The following is a 16,663-nucleotide window of genomic DNA, read 5'->3' on the forward strand; positions in this document are numbered from 1 at the left end:
GAGTCTTTTCAGCCAGAGCCTTGGTTGGGAGCCTGTTTTGGAGATAGATTGCTGTGTTAACAGCTTCAGCCCACAGAGTTTTGGGCAAATTCTTCTCAAACAGAAGACATCTTGCCATGTTCATCAAGCTTCTGTTTTTCCTTTCACTGACCCCATTCTGTTGGGGTGTATACACATTAGTCAACTGGTGTTTGATACCTGCTTCTTCACAGTAGACTTGGAACTGAGCTGAGGTGTACTCAGTTCCATTATCTGACCTCATTGCTCTAAGTTTGCAACCAGACTCAGTTTCAACAGCAGCTTTATACTTCAGGAACACAGATAGAACTTCTGATTTCTGTTTTAGAAAATAAATCCAGCAGTATCTTGTTAAGTCATCAATAAATAGAATAAAGTACCTGCTTCCTTTGAGAGACTCAGTCTTCATTGGTCCACACACATCTGTATGCACAAGCTGAAGCTTCTCGGATGCTCTCCATGTTGTGCTTGTTGGAAATGGCAATCTTGCCAATTTTCCTTGCTGACATATCTCACAAAGCTCATCATTCTTCACTGAATCGATGAAATTTTCTGCCAGACCTTCATTGACCATGCGGGCTATGGATTTGTAGTTTGCATGTCCAAGCCTCTGGTGCCAGAGTCTTGAGTCATCAGTGGAGGCTATGCAGGCTGAATGTGAGTCATTTGGCCAGTCTACTTCAAAACATTTATCAGTCATGGTGACTGTTATGAGGTTTGATCCACTTGGATCAAAAATTTGACATTCTTTCTCCTTGAAAACAACTAAGTAACCTTTCTCAAGTAGTTGAGTTATACTGAGAAGGTTCCTATCGATTTCAGGTACCAAAAGTACATTTGAAATGATTTTGCCACCTGTAGAGGTATGAATCAGCACATCTCCTCTTCCTTCAGCATTAATTAACTGACCATTTCCAATTTTTACTTTGGTTTTGCAGGTTCTGTCCACGGTTTTGAAGATAGTTGCATCTGGTGACATGTGGTTTGTGCACCCACTGTCTAGAAGCCAGCCCTTTGAACCCTTTTTCTGATTTGCTGCACATGACACAGCAAAAACATGTTCTTCTTGATCACTGCTTTCTTCAGCTACTCGAGCTTCTTCTTTTTGTTGCTGAAATTGATTCTGTCTTGGTTTGCTTCTATTCTTGCAAACTTTTTCAACATGGCCCTTTTTCTTGCAGTGTTGGCATACTGCATCTGGTCTAAACCAGCATCTATCTTCTGGATGACCAGCTCTTTTACAATGTCTACAGAGTTGGTCACTGCTCCTAGCAGCATCAGGCTTAGGCCTGTTTTTCCAGAACTTTTTGCCTTTATGAGTTTTGATGCTCGAGGCTTCTTTGGCTTGAAAAGCCCCTTCCTGGTGCTCCTCTTGTCTGCTGGCTCTTCTTTGCTCTTGTGCATACAAGGCATTGATTAGCTCAGTTAAAGAGATAGTTGTCAAGTCCCTTGAGTCTTCGAGGGATGAAATTTTAGCTTCATACCTCTCTGGTAGAGTGGACATGACTTTCTCAACCATTCTAGCTTCACTGAATTGCTCTCCTAGGAGCCTTATGCTGTTTACAACAGCCATAATCCGGTCTGAGTACTGCTTAACTGTTTCTTCCTCTTTCATTTTGAGATTTTCGAAATCTCTTCTCAAATTGAGCAGCTGTTGTTGCCTTGTTTTCTCAGTCCCCTGAAATTCTTCTTTCAGCTTGTCCCAAGCCTCCTTTGGTGTTTCACAGGCCATGATCCTCATAAAGATCACATCTGTCACACAATTCTGTATGCATGACATGGCCTTGTGCCTTTTTGTTCTTTCATCAGTGTGTTGCCTTATTTGAGCAACTGTTGGATTAGCTCGAAGAGGTGCTGGCTCAGCATCTGAGTTGACAACTTCCCATAGGTCGAATGCCTGCAGGTAAGTCCTCATCTTAACTGCCCAAATGTTGAAGCCCTCTCCATTGAAGACAGGTGGTGAAGCTGGTGAAAAACCTGATGATGCCATCGTTTTGATGTTGAGCTACAACAGGTCCTCTAAGAATACGGCTCTAGATACCAATTGTTGGAGCAAGAGGCAGCAGCAGCAAGCTTCAGCAGAATGCTTGTTTGGCAAGTCTCGTGACTTGTAGGAGAAACAAAGCAGAAAAACTCAAATGGATTTTTAAGTAAAACTAAAAATGGAGAGCATATGGATGAAAACTTGTTGAATTCATTCCTTAACTTAAAAATGGCACAAAGCCAATACATAAACAAGTTTACAATCTTGACAAAACAGTAGGTTGACCTAAACTTCACCTACTACCACTAATACACATAGTAACTTGTGCTAATTAGCTTGAACAAATAAACAAAGCTGATTTATCAGCTCAATCAACATCAAAATTACATCAAGCATAAACCTAACATAGTTATAAAGCAACTAAGTTACATTACTTTAACTTAAAATTAAAAAATGAAACATAAACAGCTTGCTGACTAGATGAACCAGCAACTTCTGCATGTTGAGCCTTCGATGGTCTTGGTTGCTGCATGCTGACCATTTCTTCAATAATTGTCAGGAGAAGTTCCTATGTGGATCGGCCAAAGGCTTTCACGGTTAGTTTTTCTTAGCCTTCAAAGGAACCAATTCAGGGGAAGGATTCCCCATCGACTTTGTGGATTGAAATATTTACAAATCTTGGACCTCTCTGTAAATAAAATCTCTGATACCATACCACCATGCATCAATAATTTCACTTCCATGGCAGAAAAAGTGAGTTTAGATCGAAGGATTGAACATCACCTCTCAGATGAAGGGATTTTTGTATCCTTCACTCGGCTTAGGTATGTTGACGAGGCATTGTTTACATGGAAGGGAACAAAGCAACGCTATCCACAACTTGGACTGCTACTAGCCATTGATCTCTCTTGTAACAAATTAACAGGAGAGATTCCTAAAGAATTAAATCGTCTTCAAGAACTGGTTGCATTGAACTTGTCAAGAAACTTTTTTACCGGAAAAATGCTTCAAAAGATTGGGCATCTAAGACAACTAGAGGTGCTTGACCTGTCAAGAAACAAGTTTTCAGGAAATATCCCAACGAGCTTGTCAGAATTAACATTTCTAAGTACCTTGGACTTGTCTTACAATGACTTGTCTGGAAAAATTCCAACCAGCACTCAACTACAGAGCTTTGATCCTTCATCATTTTCCCATAATAGAGGACTTTGTGGTCCTCCTGTTTCACCGAGTTGCTCGATGGTGGAACCACCTCCTAGCAAACCTGCAGTAGGAGGTGAAGAAGATTGTGATGAGTTCATGAAATAGTTTTACACTGGCATGGGACTTGGATTTGCTGTGGGTTTCTGGGGTTTTTGCAGTGTTGTGTTCTTCAAGCGTTCATGGATGCATTCATACCTGGATAATGCAAAGGATTGGGTTTATGTTTCATTTGTTCTGCTGAAAGCAAGGTTAGTGAGGAGAACCAAAGCTCCTTCAACAAGTTGCACAAGGTAATAGATTTACTTTCTTCACTCCTTAACAAAGTTCTTTCAATGTTGAGAAATATATCCTTAACTAATTAACAAAGTTCTATATGATTGCTTTTCAGGTCTGATTAGAACTGCAACTGAAGGTGATTTTTCCTGCACCTGAGAAAATCTTAATAAAAAAGTTTATAAAGTAATACATGTTTGTCTTTTTGATGATTTCTAATTTCTATATATTAAGAAATTTGTGATGGCTTTCTTTGATTCTCTTGTAATATGTTTTATCTTATATTTGATTTGTATATTTCTTTTCCATCAAAAGTAATTTTAGCTAATAAAAAGGAAAAATATATTGATTGAAATAAAAAAATATCAAAATTATAACCATGTTTTCCATAAAATATTGAAAATCTTGTTTATTTTTATTCTTAACCCACAACCTAAATTATACCATTTTTCCTATCTTCAACATCCAAACAAATCGAACATAACAATTCCACAACAACATGAATATACCTAACAACTTCAACATAAAAATTTCAAACAAATTCAAAGTTCCATAACAATCTGAAGTAGTTTAATTACTTAACTCGTACTAATTGTATATATTATAATTTACCATAAAGTTAATTGTACATTTAAGATTTGAGATTACCTATCATTAATATAAAAATGTACGTTATAATATCCTAAGTATATAATGTTAATTTATATAGTATAATTTACCAAAAAATTAGTTCCATATTTAATATTTACGTTGCATATCATTAATAAAAGAAAGTGCATTATAATATCTTAATTGTATAATATTTATTATGCATGCTATATTTACTTATATATAACAAATGATATATTATACGTAGTTTAAATATACATGAATACTATTTTTTGTAATATAATATGTATTAAATATAATTATATCTCATATTATAAAATAAATTCATATTAAGTATAATATTTATTTTAATGGTATAAATATTAATTATTTTTATGTTTAAAGTAATTTTAATTAATTAATTTAAAGTTGATCAAATAATAAATTAATAAACACAAATGTATGGATTTCAATGATACCGTACGTCTTATTATTTGTTTAAGTTTATGAATGCAAAAGAATATGAGTCGAGATCAACTAAATAAAATTTAAGAGAATAATATGTTTAAAAATTATTATAATTAATTTTAAAAATATTATTATGCTTTTATATATAACATTGATTAATTTGTGTAAAGTATAATCAGTTTTTAAGGTCCTACGTTAATAAAGATAGTAGAAATATTGTATAACCATATGTTGAGTATAACTCATATTTCAGTTAAATTTAAGAGATAATTTTTTAGTTAAATTATGTTTATTTATTTTAGTTGAAATCTAATTAGTTTAGATTATTTTATTATTATTTGACTTAACGATTTAGCCTATCAATAGGTTCTTTTATAACATTAGAAAATGCACTCATTAAAGATTAAAACTCATAATACTTTTGTAGAGTTATGTGTTTACGTTTTGAGGGTTCTTTGTTTTTGAGTTTCGGGATTTAGTTTTATCTCTATCTTTTATACTCTTCGTTCTTTTGTCATTATAGTAAAATTATTTTTGCCCATGGTTCTTATCCTCTTTGGATGGGTTTTTTCCACGTTAAATTTGCATGTTTAAATTCTCAATATCTTCCATTATTTTTACTTGTTCGTTACTTAATTGGGTTGATCCCCAACATCTTTCTATTCCACAAAAGATTTGATCAGAGAAATTGTTAAGACAAGTTTCTCTCACGCATTAACGATTCAATCTTCTCACATCTTCAGGTGTGTCAACTCCTTGAGCCTCATGTTCAACCTTTATTACCTGCACAATATTAAACCCTTTGCAAAATATGTAAGAGCTTTGACATCTTTATATTTTTGAAATACACACTGAAATCAAAAATTTTCAAACGAGATCAAGTTAAGAGTTTTTCTATAAAATAAATAGGTTTTATGCGTAATTTCGAAAATAACATGTAAGTGTTTTGTTAAAAGTTAATATTTTCAGAATTCACGATTTCTAAAGTTGGATTAAAACTTTTGGGTTTTTAAACAAACTAATGTAATTTCTCCAGATTCAACCATAACATCTAGGTTAGGTTTGGGGTGTTACAATACAAGTCTTTCAGGGAGACCCTGATTTATGGCAGAGACAAACTCTTATTCGGGGATGTGAAATGTCATTTGTTGAGTAAAGACAAACTCAACAATGAGTTTGGTTCCGATAGTAAGGCAGATAGACAAGCTTTCGTTTTGGAGCATCAAAGAAGTGAAACAAAAGGTGTCACTATTGTTATAAGTTAGGTCACCTGAAAGTAGATTGTTATAAACTGCGAAATAAAAGGGTTGTTGAGAGTAACGAGGAAGATGTAGCTAGTGCTAATTTGGCCGATAAAAGCGGTGATGGTTTCTTGTTAGTACCAACTAGTGATAGCTCCGAGCTTACGTTCAAATGGATCCTAAAATTCAAGATGTTATTTTCACATGTGTCCCAACAAAGAATGGTTTTCCACATACAATTCGGATTAAGGTGAAGTTGTGCACATGGTAAACAATTCATCCAGTAAGGTAATCAGTATTGGTACTATTAAAATTAGGATGCATGATGGGACAATTATGACACTCTCAGATGTCATGTATGTACCTGATTTACAAAAGAATCTCATCTCCTTGAGTATTTTAGACTCTAAAGTTGCAAAATCAACATCGAGTCGAGTGGCATTAAGGTGTCTTGTAGGGCTCTCGTTTTGTTAAAAGGTAAAAGGACCAACAGTTTTTATATTCTGGAAGGTTCTACAATGATCAGTGCAATCGGACGTCCCTTATCCATTACGGAGTCGAAATGAACTCGTTTTAAGTGGAGGAAATTTGTTCATAGGAGGAAAAAATGTATGATCGTTTCGTTGAAGCTGTTGTGGATGTCGGGTAAGTTTCGAACGTCTGAGAGTTTAATTTTTGTGTTAGAATTGTTTATGTTACATTGTAGTTGAGTGGGTTGTTTTGGTAAATTGAGGAATTGGAACTGATTTGGGGGCAATTAATTGTTGATTTTAGGTGTTGGATATTGCGCGATTGTTTTCGCATCAAAATCGAACCAGGTATCTAACGAGAAACTCGAAAAACAACAAATGACGAAAGTCGAAACTGGATACTATTAACGACACACAGCCGTGTGGCAGGCTGTGTATGACACACAGCCATGTGACAAGCTGTGTATTAGACACGGTCTGGGCTATTTGGGTTGTCTGGGCTACATGGGTGTGTAGTCTCAAAATTTTGAATTTTTCGTACACGTCATTTCGATCGACTGTGGGCCTTCCGTAGATCGGTATATTATTATATGTACCAAAAAAATAAAATCTAGTTATCTACTAGTATAAATTCTGCTATTTGGAAGTATGTTTGAGATGTCATATGATAAGTAATCTTGAAAAATGTTATGTATGTGATTTGTATTTGATATGTCATGCATGTAAACTGTAGCATGTATGATTTCTGTTCTGATTATATTTGTTTCCGGGATGAGTTTTAATATGTGGAGGAAGTGTTCTGTAAAAGGCAATAATTCGCCTAATTGTTTGGCAGCGCAATTGCAAATATTTTGTAAAGTGTCATATTGACACTAAGCAGTGTGTAAAGTTGGGTAGGTGTTTCATTCTCCACATGGTGTGTTGGGATGGTCGGAGTTGGTGTGTAGCGGATAGGGGCAGGTTATATGTTTGTGTCTGTATTACTCTAATATGATTCTATTTCTGTTAAATCTGTCTATTATGCATTAACTGTTTAAAGTTATTTGTTATAAACTAAGTTTCGAAAACTCACTTTCTGTTTGACTAATATTTTCAAGTAATCCTCAAACTTAGGCGGGTCGATACAATAGGAATTCGGTTATAAGTTTTGTATTTATTTTAATAATTTTAATTTGGAATTTAAGTGTTCTGTAAATTTTAGACTTTTTGGACTGTTTGGGGTTTTTGACATTATTTACCGTTTTTGTATTATACTGTTTAAATGATTTATCAATAACAACTGTTTTGTACAAAAACCAGATGTTTCAAATATCAAATTGTGTTTTTAAAAATATAACTTTTAAAGAGTTCCGCTCCAAAACCATAAGTTTTTAGAAAATGTAAGCAAACAACCTTTTCAATTAAATTGGTTAAAGAAGATATGTTTTCGAATGAACCAGGATTTTTAAGAGTTTCTGTTGGTTTTCAAAATATATGAAAATTAAATTGACAACCATTCTATGTAGCAACTCTAGATTTGGCCATAACTTTTAGGCCGAGTTTGGGTGTTACAATGAGAACTAAACTTCCTATTTCAACACAAGATTATGTTGATTTATGTGTTGTACGCATTAAGACAATAAGTTATAAATACTCTTCATTACAATTAGTTTTGGTCAAGAGCTAAATATTTCTAGTCTTTGAACTTTCGTATGTGCATATATTCCAATTGCTCCACCACAACACACAAAGATGAGCAATTTCTCAAGGAAAACTAGAAATATATATTAATTATAAGTCTCCTTGTATTATTATATATTTTGAATATATTGGAGATTCAATTATGATATGATTTATGATTACTATTTTGATGCGATAGTTTTACCGACATTAGGGGGAGAGAAATAATCACTTGTAATGAGTTAAGGGGAGAGTAATTTGAATCAAAAGTTCAACAAGGATAACTTATTACAAGTTCCAAATATGAAAATTCTCATAAAAGAAAGTAATAAATCTAGATTGTCATATAGTAAAAGAAAGTGCTTCAAAAGAGTCCCAAGACATAACTAATAAGTAAAACTCCAAAAAAGCTCTATGTACTTAAAACTGAAGATTAAAATAATGAAAATATGATATCTTGATAAGTTATGTCAATTCTAAAAAATGTCTAATCGATAATAAAAGTGGTCGGCAATGATTTTGCATGCAATATTATTGTTGAAATAATGAAATAAAAGGAGAATCTTAAATACATCTATTGAGAAATATAGATATAGAGTAGATTGTTCAAAATAAAAAGACACAACTCAAGTACAATTAAATTCATGGAGTTTTTGGACCAATAGTCCAAATATCTGAAGGTATAAAGCCGGTAAGGGTACAAATGAAGTAGCTTTGCAAAAGCAAAATAAAAATATGAAGTTTTTCGCTAAGTCCGGACATTAATTATGAAAAGATATAATATTCTTTTGTGGTGAATACAATAACCTTTGGATATATTATTAAATTGGCAGTTCATAAAAGATTTAATGTGTGTCTAATGGTTGTTATTACAACCTTTTATGAATTACTGTACAGTAAAGTTTATGTTAAAATTCTTGAATGATTTAGAATGCTAGACGCATATTAAAATTCTCAAGAAATTGTTCATTTATATGAATTGAAATAATTTGAGCATGTGTGATATGTAACACCCCAAAACCCGGCCTAGAAGTTTAGACCGAATCTCGGAGGTTACATTGATCACCGAAGTGATCGGAAACAAACTTTAATTTAAACCAAGAAAACTTTATTTGTTCATTATGTTTGAAACAATATTAAATTGGCGTCAAACATTCAGAAATAAATCCACAATTTCTAAAGTTCAGTCCACAGTTTGTATAATCATCTTACAAACCAACTTAAAGTTTATCATATAAAACTAGTAAAATTTTACTTAAAGCGAATCAAACCATATCTGTCTAAGACCTCCAGTATGCCGAATCCAGCTTTAAAACACGGAAAGTACCTAAAAGGAAAGACACTACGGAGATGACCTATGCAAGCTCAGTGTGAGTCCGAAACATGAACAGACGACAACAAACAGAGTGACACAATGAATACTTCAGACAAGCATATGCATAAAAAATCACTTACGAAAGTCTCAATCAGTGTATCAAATACAATATCAAACCACAGAAATGACTTTCAGTCATATGCAATCATCAAATCAAATCACATGACATTAAATATGTTGTCAAGAACCAGAAGTTCATACAAATAGAAAGAATGTTTTGACAAACAGACGTATATTCAAATGCGAACAGATGCACAAGTCAAAATCCTACCCCACCAACCAAAAACCACTTCGTCCATCCATCACACTACATAAAGGCTATGGTAGGCCCATCCACCATGCACACCACATAGAACCATAATACACACCACAACGTGAAACTATGCCACTTAAGTAACTGTATACAGCTGAGCTGATATACTTATAATATAGTGCGGCAAACCGCTATATAAAAGTATCGCAATTAAAACTGCTAATTCTATCTTCCTTTTCTTCATAGTCAGATCCCAAAATTTTTATGTTATGCAACAATGCACACATTATGCAGATATTATACAAAAACGGACATTAAAATTTCCAGTTGAACAGATTCAGATTTAATCATACTTGTATTCAAATGTTCAATTATGACAAAACTAATAAACTCATACTTATTCGCTACAAAAATGAGCAATAAAAGTAAAGCCCATAAACGCACGTATATATATATGAATCAACTAAACCGAGTCCCAAATACACTTACCGAGGCTTGACTGATGGTCAGATTACATAAAAACATAAAACAGGTAATTTATGACTCAAAACAAAAATTCTGCAAAATAGGGCCACATGGTTGTGTGCCCCGGCCATGTGGATGTGCCCAGGCCATGTGGGGGTCTACACGCCCATGTGGAGGCCCCACATGTCCGTGTGAAAGGGACACACGCCTGTGTGAGCCGCCCGTGTAACAGACTGTCCAAAAATGCCAAAAATAAAGAGTAAAAGTGACACAGCTGTGTGGAGATCTCATACATCTTTGTGGATAACATGTCCGTGTGGCACCAAAATTCACCCAAAAACCCTAATTCCCAATTTCACATAGCCATGTGAGCTACCTATGTAGGGCACACGCTCGTATGGCCACCTATGTGGTCACGAAACCACACCAAAACATCCCGAAATTCATGCTTTTGATGCCGAAACGATCTCTAACCATTGGTAACCCAGAAATATACCAAAACATATAGAATTTCATGCACTTCAAAAACAATATGTTACTTCAAATAACCAATCTCATAAACACACAAGACATTATCGAATTTCATCGCAATTCGATACCGAAGTTAAACCATTTCAAAATACACACCTTAGAACGCGATACCAAGCAGCAAAGATCAATCAATTCGCCCTCACCAACTGTTCTGAAATCTCAATTCACACATAACTTAAACTATAAGAACTTCAATTAATAAATAATAGAGACAACAATTCTACCACAACTCTCATGAACAAAACTTACCCGCTTCGTCTACGGTAAAACAAAACACACAAAGATGATCAGTCTTGACAGACAACACGTAACGTGAGTATAAAACAAAAGAAACAAGAAATCAAAAGAAATAAATTTGGAAAGAACAGAAATAAAAAGAACAATGGGAACAATAGGAAAGAAAAAAAATAAAAACAAAAGATGAAGAACGTAAACTTTTCTTTTCTCTTTAAAAAGTAACTTCCTCTTTAAAAAAACATAAAACAGATAAATATCAAAACACTCATAGGGATTCGAACTCGAAACCTAGAGTCACACTAGCACACAAGCAACCACCAAACCAGTAGGCCCATTCTAACATTAAAACGCGAAATTGAACCCAAATGTTCAACCTACTCACTAACCTTAACCACAAACCTCAAAACTTTTAACCCTAAATTCTGGGATGTTACATGCAAATTTGACTAAGTTAATAGTAGTTGAAGGAAGATTATAAAATGATCTAAAATATCTATTTGTTTTTTTATAGAAGAATCATTATTAAAGTTTGATATAATTATTATTGAAACTTTGAAGAGATTAACATATATTTTCTAAAATTTTCTCACTCATGACTTTCAAAAAACTGATGATATAAATGCTTAACAATGCATTCAAATAATCAAACTAGTACTCAAAATTGAATATATAGAATATGAGAAAGTATGTGATGTTTTCATAAGGGGGAGTAAATACGCATTATACTCTTTTTTGCTTAACCGAAAATTTGTCCCATTAAATTTTCTTGGTAAAGTTTTTAATGAGTTAACATATTATGCGCATTATACATATGTGTACTATTTTTCCTTTATTAATTTTTTTTTCTCACAAGATTTTTATCTTAATAAGGTTTTAACGAGATATATTTTCTATCAATTGATATCAAATGAGAAGTGTTATAAATATTTTACTACGTGGATATTTATCAAGATCAAGATAAGTTTTAATATACTTTAAATTCTAATTGTCATTTAAATTAAATCTCTACTTCATTTATACTTCTTATGTCTATAAATATAGACTTTAAAAAAACATTGTAAATATTTTAATTGATCAATAACATGTCCGTGTGGATAACATGTCCGTGTGGCACCAAAATTCACCCAAAAACCCTAATTCCCAATTTCACATAGCCATGTGAGCTACCTATGTAGGGCACACGCTCGTATGGCCACCTATGTGGTCACGAAACCACACCAAAACAGCCCGAAATTCATGCTTTTGATGCCGAAACGATCTCTAACCATTGGTAACCCAGAAATATACCAAAACATATAGAATTTCATGCACTTCAAAAACAATATGTTACTTCAAATAACCAATCTCATAAACACACAAGACATTATCGAATTTCATCGCAATTCGATACCGAAGTTAAACCATTTCAAAATACACACCTTAGAACGCGATACCAAGCAGCAAAGATCAATCAATTCGCCCTCACCAACTGTTCTGAAATCTCAATTCACACATAACTTAAACTATAAGAACTTCAATTAATAAATAATAGAGACAACAATTCTACCACAACTCTCATGAACAAAACTTACCCGCTTCGTCTACGGTAAAACAAAACACACAAAGATGATCAGTCTTGACAGACAACACGTAACGTGAGTATAAAACAAAAGAAACAAGAAATCAAAAGAAATAAATTTGGAAAGAACAGAAATAAAAAGAACAATGGGAACAATAGGAAAGAAAAAAAATAAAAACAAAAGATGAAGAACGTAAACTTTTCTTTTCTCTTTAAAAAGTAACTTCCTCTTTAAAAAAACATAAAACAGATAAATATCAAAACACTCATAGGGATTCGAACTCGAAACCTAGAGTCACACTAGCACACAAGCAACCACCAAACCAGTAGGCCCATTCTAACATTAAAACGCGAAATTGAACCCAAATGTTCAACCTACTCACTAACCTTAACCACAAACCTCAAAACTTTTAACCCTAAATTCTGGGATGTTACATGCAAATTTGACTAAGTTAATAGTAGTTGAAGGAAGATTATAAAATGATCTAAAATATCTATTTGTTTTTTTATAGAAGAATCATTATTAAAGTTTGATATAATTATTATTGAAACTTTGAAGAGATTAACATATATTTTCTAAAATTTTCTCACTCATGACTTTCAAAAAACTGATGATATAAATGCTTAACAATGCATTCAAATAATCAAACTAGTACTCAAAATTGAATATATAGAATATGAGAAAGTATGTGATGTTTTCATAAGGGGGAGTAAATACGCATTATACTCTTTTTTGCTTAACCGAAAATTTGTCCCATTAAATTTTCTTGGTAAAGTTTTTAATGAGTTAACATATTATGCGCATTATACATATGTGTACTATTTTTCCTTTATTAATTTTTTTTCTCACAAGATTTTTATCTTAATAAGGTTTTAACGAGATATATTTTCTATCAATTGATATCAAATGAGAAGTGTTATAAATATTTTACTACGTGGATATTTATCAAGATCAAGATAAGTTTTAATATACTTTAAATTCTAATTGTCATTTAAATTAAATCTCTACTTCATTTATACTTCTTATGTCTATAAATATAGACTTTAAAAAAACATTGTAAATATTTTAATTGATCAATAACATGTCCGTGTGGATAACATGTCCGTGTGGCACCAAAATTCACCCAAAAACCCTAATTCCCAATTTCACATAGCCATGTGAGCTACCTATGTAGGGCACACGCTCGTATGGCCACCTATGTGGTCACGAAACCACACCAAAACAGCCCGAAATTCATGCTTTTGATGCCGAAACGATCTCTAACCATTGGTAACCCAGAAATATACCAAAACATATAGAATTTCATGCACTTCAAAAACAATATGTTACTTCAAATAACCAATCTCATAAACACACAAGACATTATCGAATTTCATCGCAATTCGATACCGAAGTTAAACCATTTCAAAATACACACCTTAGAACGCGATACCAAGCAGCAAAGATCAATCAATTCGCCCTCACCAACTGTTCTGAAATCTCAATTCACACATAACTTAAACTATAAGAACTTCAATTAATAAATAATAGAGACAACAATTCTACCACAACTCTCATGAACAAAACTTACCCGCTTCGTCTACGGTAAAACAAAACACACAAAGATGATCAGTCTTGACAGACAACACGTAACGTGAGTATAAAACAAAAGAAACAAGAAATCAAAAGAAATAAATTTGGAAAGAACAGAAATAAAAAGAACAATGGGAACAATAGGAAAGAAAAAAATAAAACAAAAGATGAAGAACGTAAACTTTTCTTTTCTCTTTAAAAAGTAACTTCCTCTTTAAAAAAACATAAAACAGATAAATATCAAAACACTCATAGGGATTCGAACTCGAAACCTAGAGTCACACTAGCACACAAGCAACCACCAAACCAGTAGGCCCATTCTAACATTAAAACGCGAAATTGAACCCAAATGTTCAACCTACTCACTAACCTTAACCACAAACCTCAAAACTTTTAACCCTAAATTCTGGGATGTTACATGCAAATTTGACTAAGTTAATAGTAGTTGAAGGAAGATTATAAAATGATCTAAAATATCTATTTGTTTTTTTATAGAAGAATCATTATTAAAGTTTGATATAATTATTATTGAAACTTTGAAGAGATTAACATATATTTTCTAAAATTTTCTCACTCATGACTTTCAAAAAACTGATGATATAAATGCTTAACAATGCATTCAAATAATCAAACTAGTACTCAAAATTGAATATATAGAATATGAGAAAGTATGTGATGTTTTCATAAGGGGGAGTAAATACGCATTATACTCTTTTTTGCTTAACCGAAAATTTGTCCCATTAAATTTTCTTGGTAAAGTTTTTAATGAGTTAACATATTATGCGCATTATACATATGTGTACTATTTTTCCTTTATTAATTTTTTTTTCTCACAAGATTTTTATCTTAATAAGGTTTTAACGAGATATATTTTCTATCAATTGATATCAAATGAGAAGTGTTATAAATATTTTACTACGTGGATATTTATCAAGATCAAGATAAGTTTTAATATACTTTAAATTCTAATTGTCATTTAAATTAAATCTCTACTTCATTTATACTTCTTATGTCTATAAATATAGACTTTAAAAAACATTGTAAATATTTTAATTGATCAATAACATGTCCGTGTGGATAACATGTCCGTGTGGCACCAAAATTCACCCAAAAACCCTAATTCCCAATTTCACATAGCCATGTGAGCTACCTATGTAGGGCACACGCTCGTATGGCCACCTATGTGGTCACGAAACCACACCAAAACAGCCCGAAATTCATGCTTTTGATGCCGAAACGATCTCTAACCATTGGTAACCCAGAAATATACCAAAACATATAGAATTTCATGCACTTCAAAAACAATATGTTACTTCAAATAACCAATCTCATAAACACACAAGACATTATCGAATTTCATCGCAATTCGATACCGAAGTTAAACCATTTCAAAATACACACCTTAGAACGCGATACCAAGCAGCAAAGATCAATCAATTCGCCCTCACCAACTGTTCTGAAATCTCAATTCACACATAACTTAAACTATAAGAACTTCAATTAATAAATAATAGAGACAACAATTCTACCACAACTCTCATGAACAAAACTTACCCGCTTCGTCTACGGTAAAACAAAACACACAAAGATGATCAGTCTTGACAGACAACACGTAACGTGAGTATAAAACAAAAGAAACAAGAAATCAAAAGAAATAAATTTGGAAAGAACAGAAATAAAAAGAACAATGGGAACAATAGGAAAGAAAAAAATAAAAACAAAAGATGAAGAACGTAAACTTTTCTTTTCTCTTTAAAAAGTAACTTCCTCTTTAAAAAAACATAAAACAGATAAATATCAAAACACTCATAGGGATTCGAACTCGAAACCTAGAGTCACACTAGCACACAAGCAACCACCAAACCAGTAGGCCCATTCTAACATTAAAACGCGAAATTGAACCCAAATGTTCAACCTACTCACTAACCTTAACCACAAACCTCAAAACTTTTAACCCTAAATTCTGGGATGTTACATGCAAATTTGACTAAGTTAATAGTAGTTGAAGGAAGATTATAAAATGATCTAAAATATCTATTTGTTTTTTTATAGAAGAATCATTATTAAAGTTTGATATAATTATTATTGAAACTTTGAAGAGATTAACATATATTTTCTAAAATTTTCTCACTCATGACTTTCAAAAAACTGATGATATAAATGCTTAACAATGCATTCAAATAATCAAACTAGTACTCAAAATTGAATATATAGAATATGAGAAAGTATGTGATGTTTTCATAAGGGGGAGTAAATACGCATTATACTCTTTTTTGCTTAACCGAAAATTTGTCCCATTAAATTTTCTTGGTAAAGTTTTTAATGAGTTAACATATTATGCGCATTATACATATGTGTACTATTTTTCCTTTATTAATTTTTTTTTCTCACAAGATTTTTATCTTAATAAGGTTTTAACGAGATATATTTTCTATCAATTGATATCAAATGAGAAGTGTTATAAATATTTTACTACGTGGATATTTATCAAGATCAAGATAAGTTTTAATATACTTTAAATTCTAATTGTCATTTAAATTAAATCTCTACTTCATTTATACTTCTTATGTCTATAAATATAGACTTTAAAAAAACATTGTAAATATTTTAATTGATCAATAACATGTCCGTGTGGATAACATGTCCGTGTGGCACCAAAATTCACCCAAAAACCCTAATTCCCAATTTCACATAGCCATGTGAGCTACCTATGTAGGGCACACGCTCGTATGGCCACCTATGTGGTCACGAAACCACACCAAAACAG

General features: G+C 32.5%; 1 protein-coding gene across 1 annotated transcript; it reads left to right on the plus strand.

Moving 5' to 3' along the window:
- Positions 1-2,373: 2,373 nt before the first annotated feature.
- Positions 2,374-3,780, plus strand: LOC107947948 (receptor-like protein EIX2). Its single transcript, XM_016882446.2, has 2 exons — positions 2,374-3,495; positions 3,594-3,780. The coding sequence occupies exon 1, from the start codon at positions 2,573-2,575 to the stop codon at positions 3,308-3,310; it is 738 nt and encodes a 245-aa protein (XP_016737935.2). The 5' UTR covers positions 2,374-2,572; the 3' UTR covers positions 3,311-3,495; positions 3,594-3,780.
- The last annotated feature ends 12,883 nt before the right edge of the window (positions 3,781-16,663 follow it).

Source organism: Gossypium hirsutum, chromosome A04, assembly GCF_007990345.1.
Source record: "Gossypium hirsutum isolate 1008001.06 chromosome A04, Gossypium_hirsutum_v2.1, whole genome shotgun sequence".
NCBI lineage: Eukaryota > Viridiplantae > Streptophyta > Magnoliopsida > Malvales > Malvaceae > Gossypium > Gossypium hirsutum.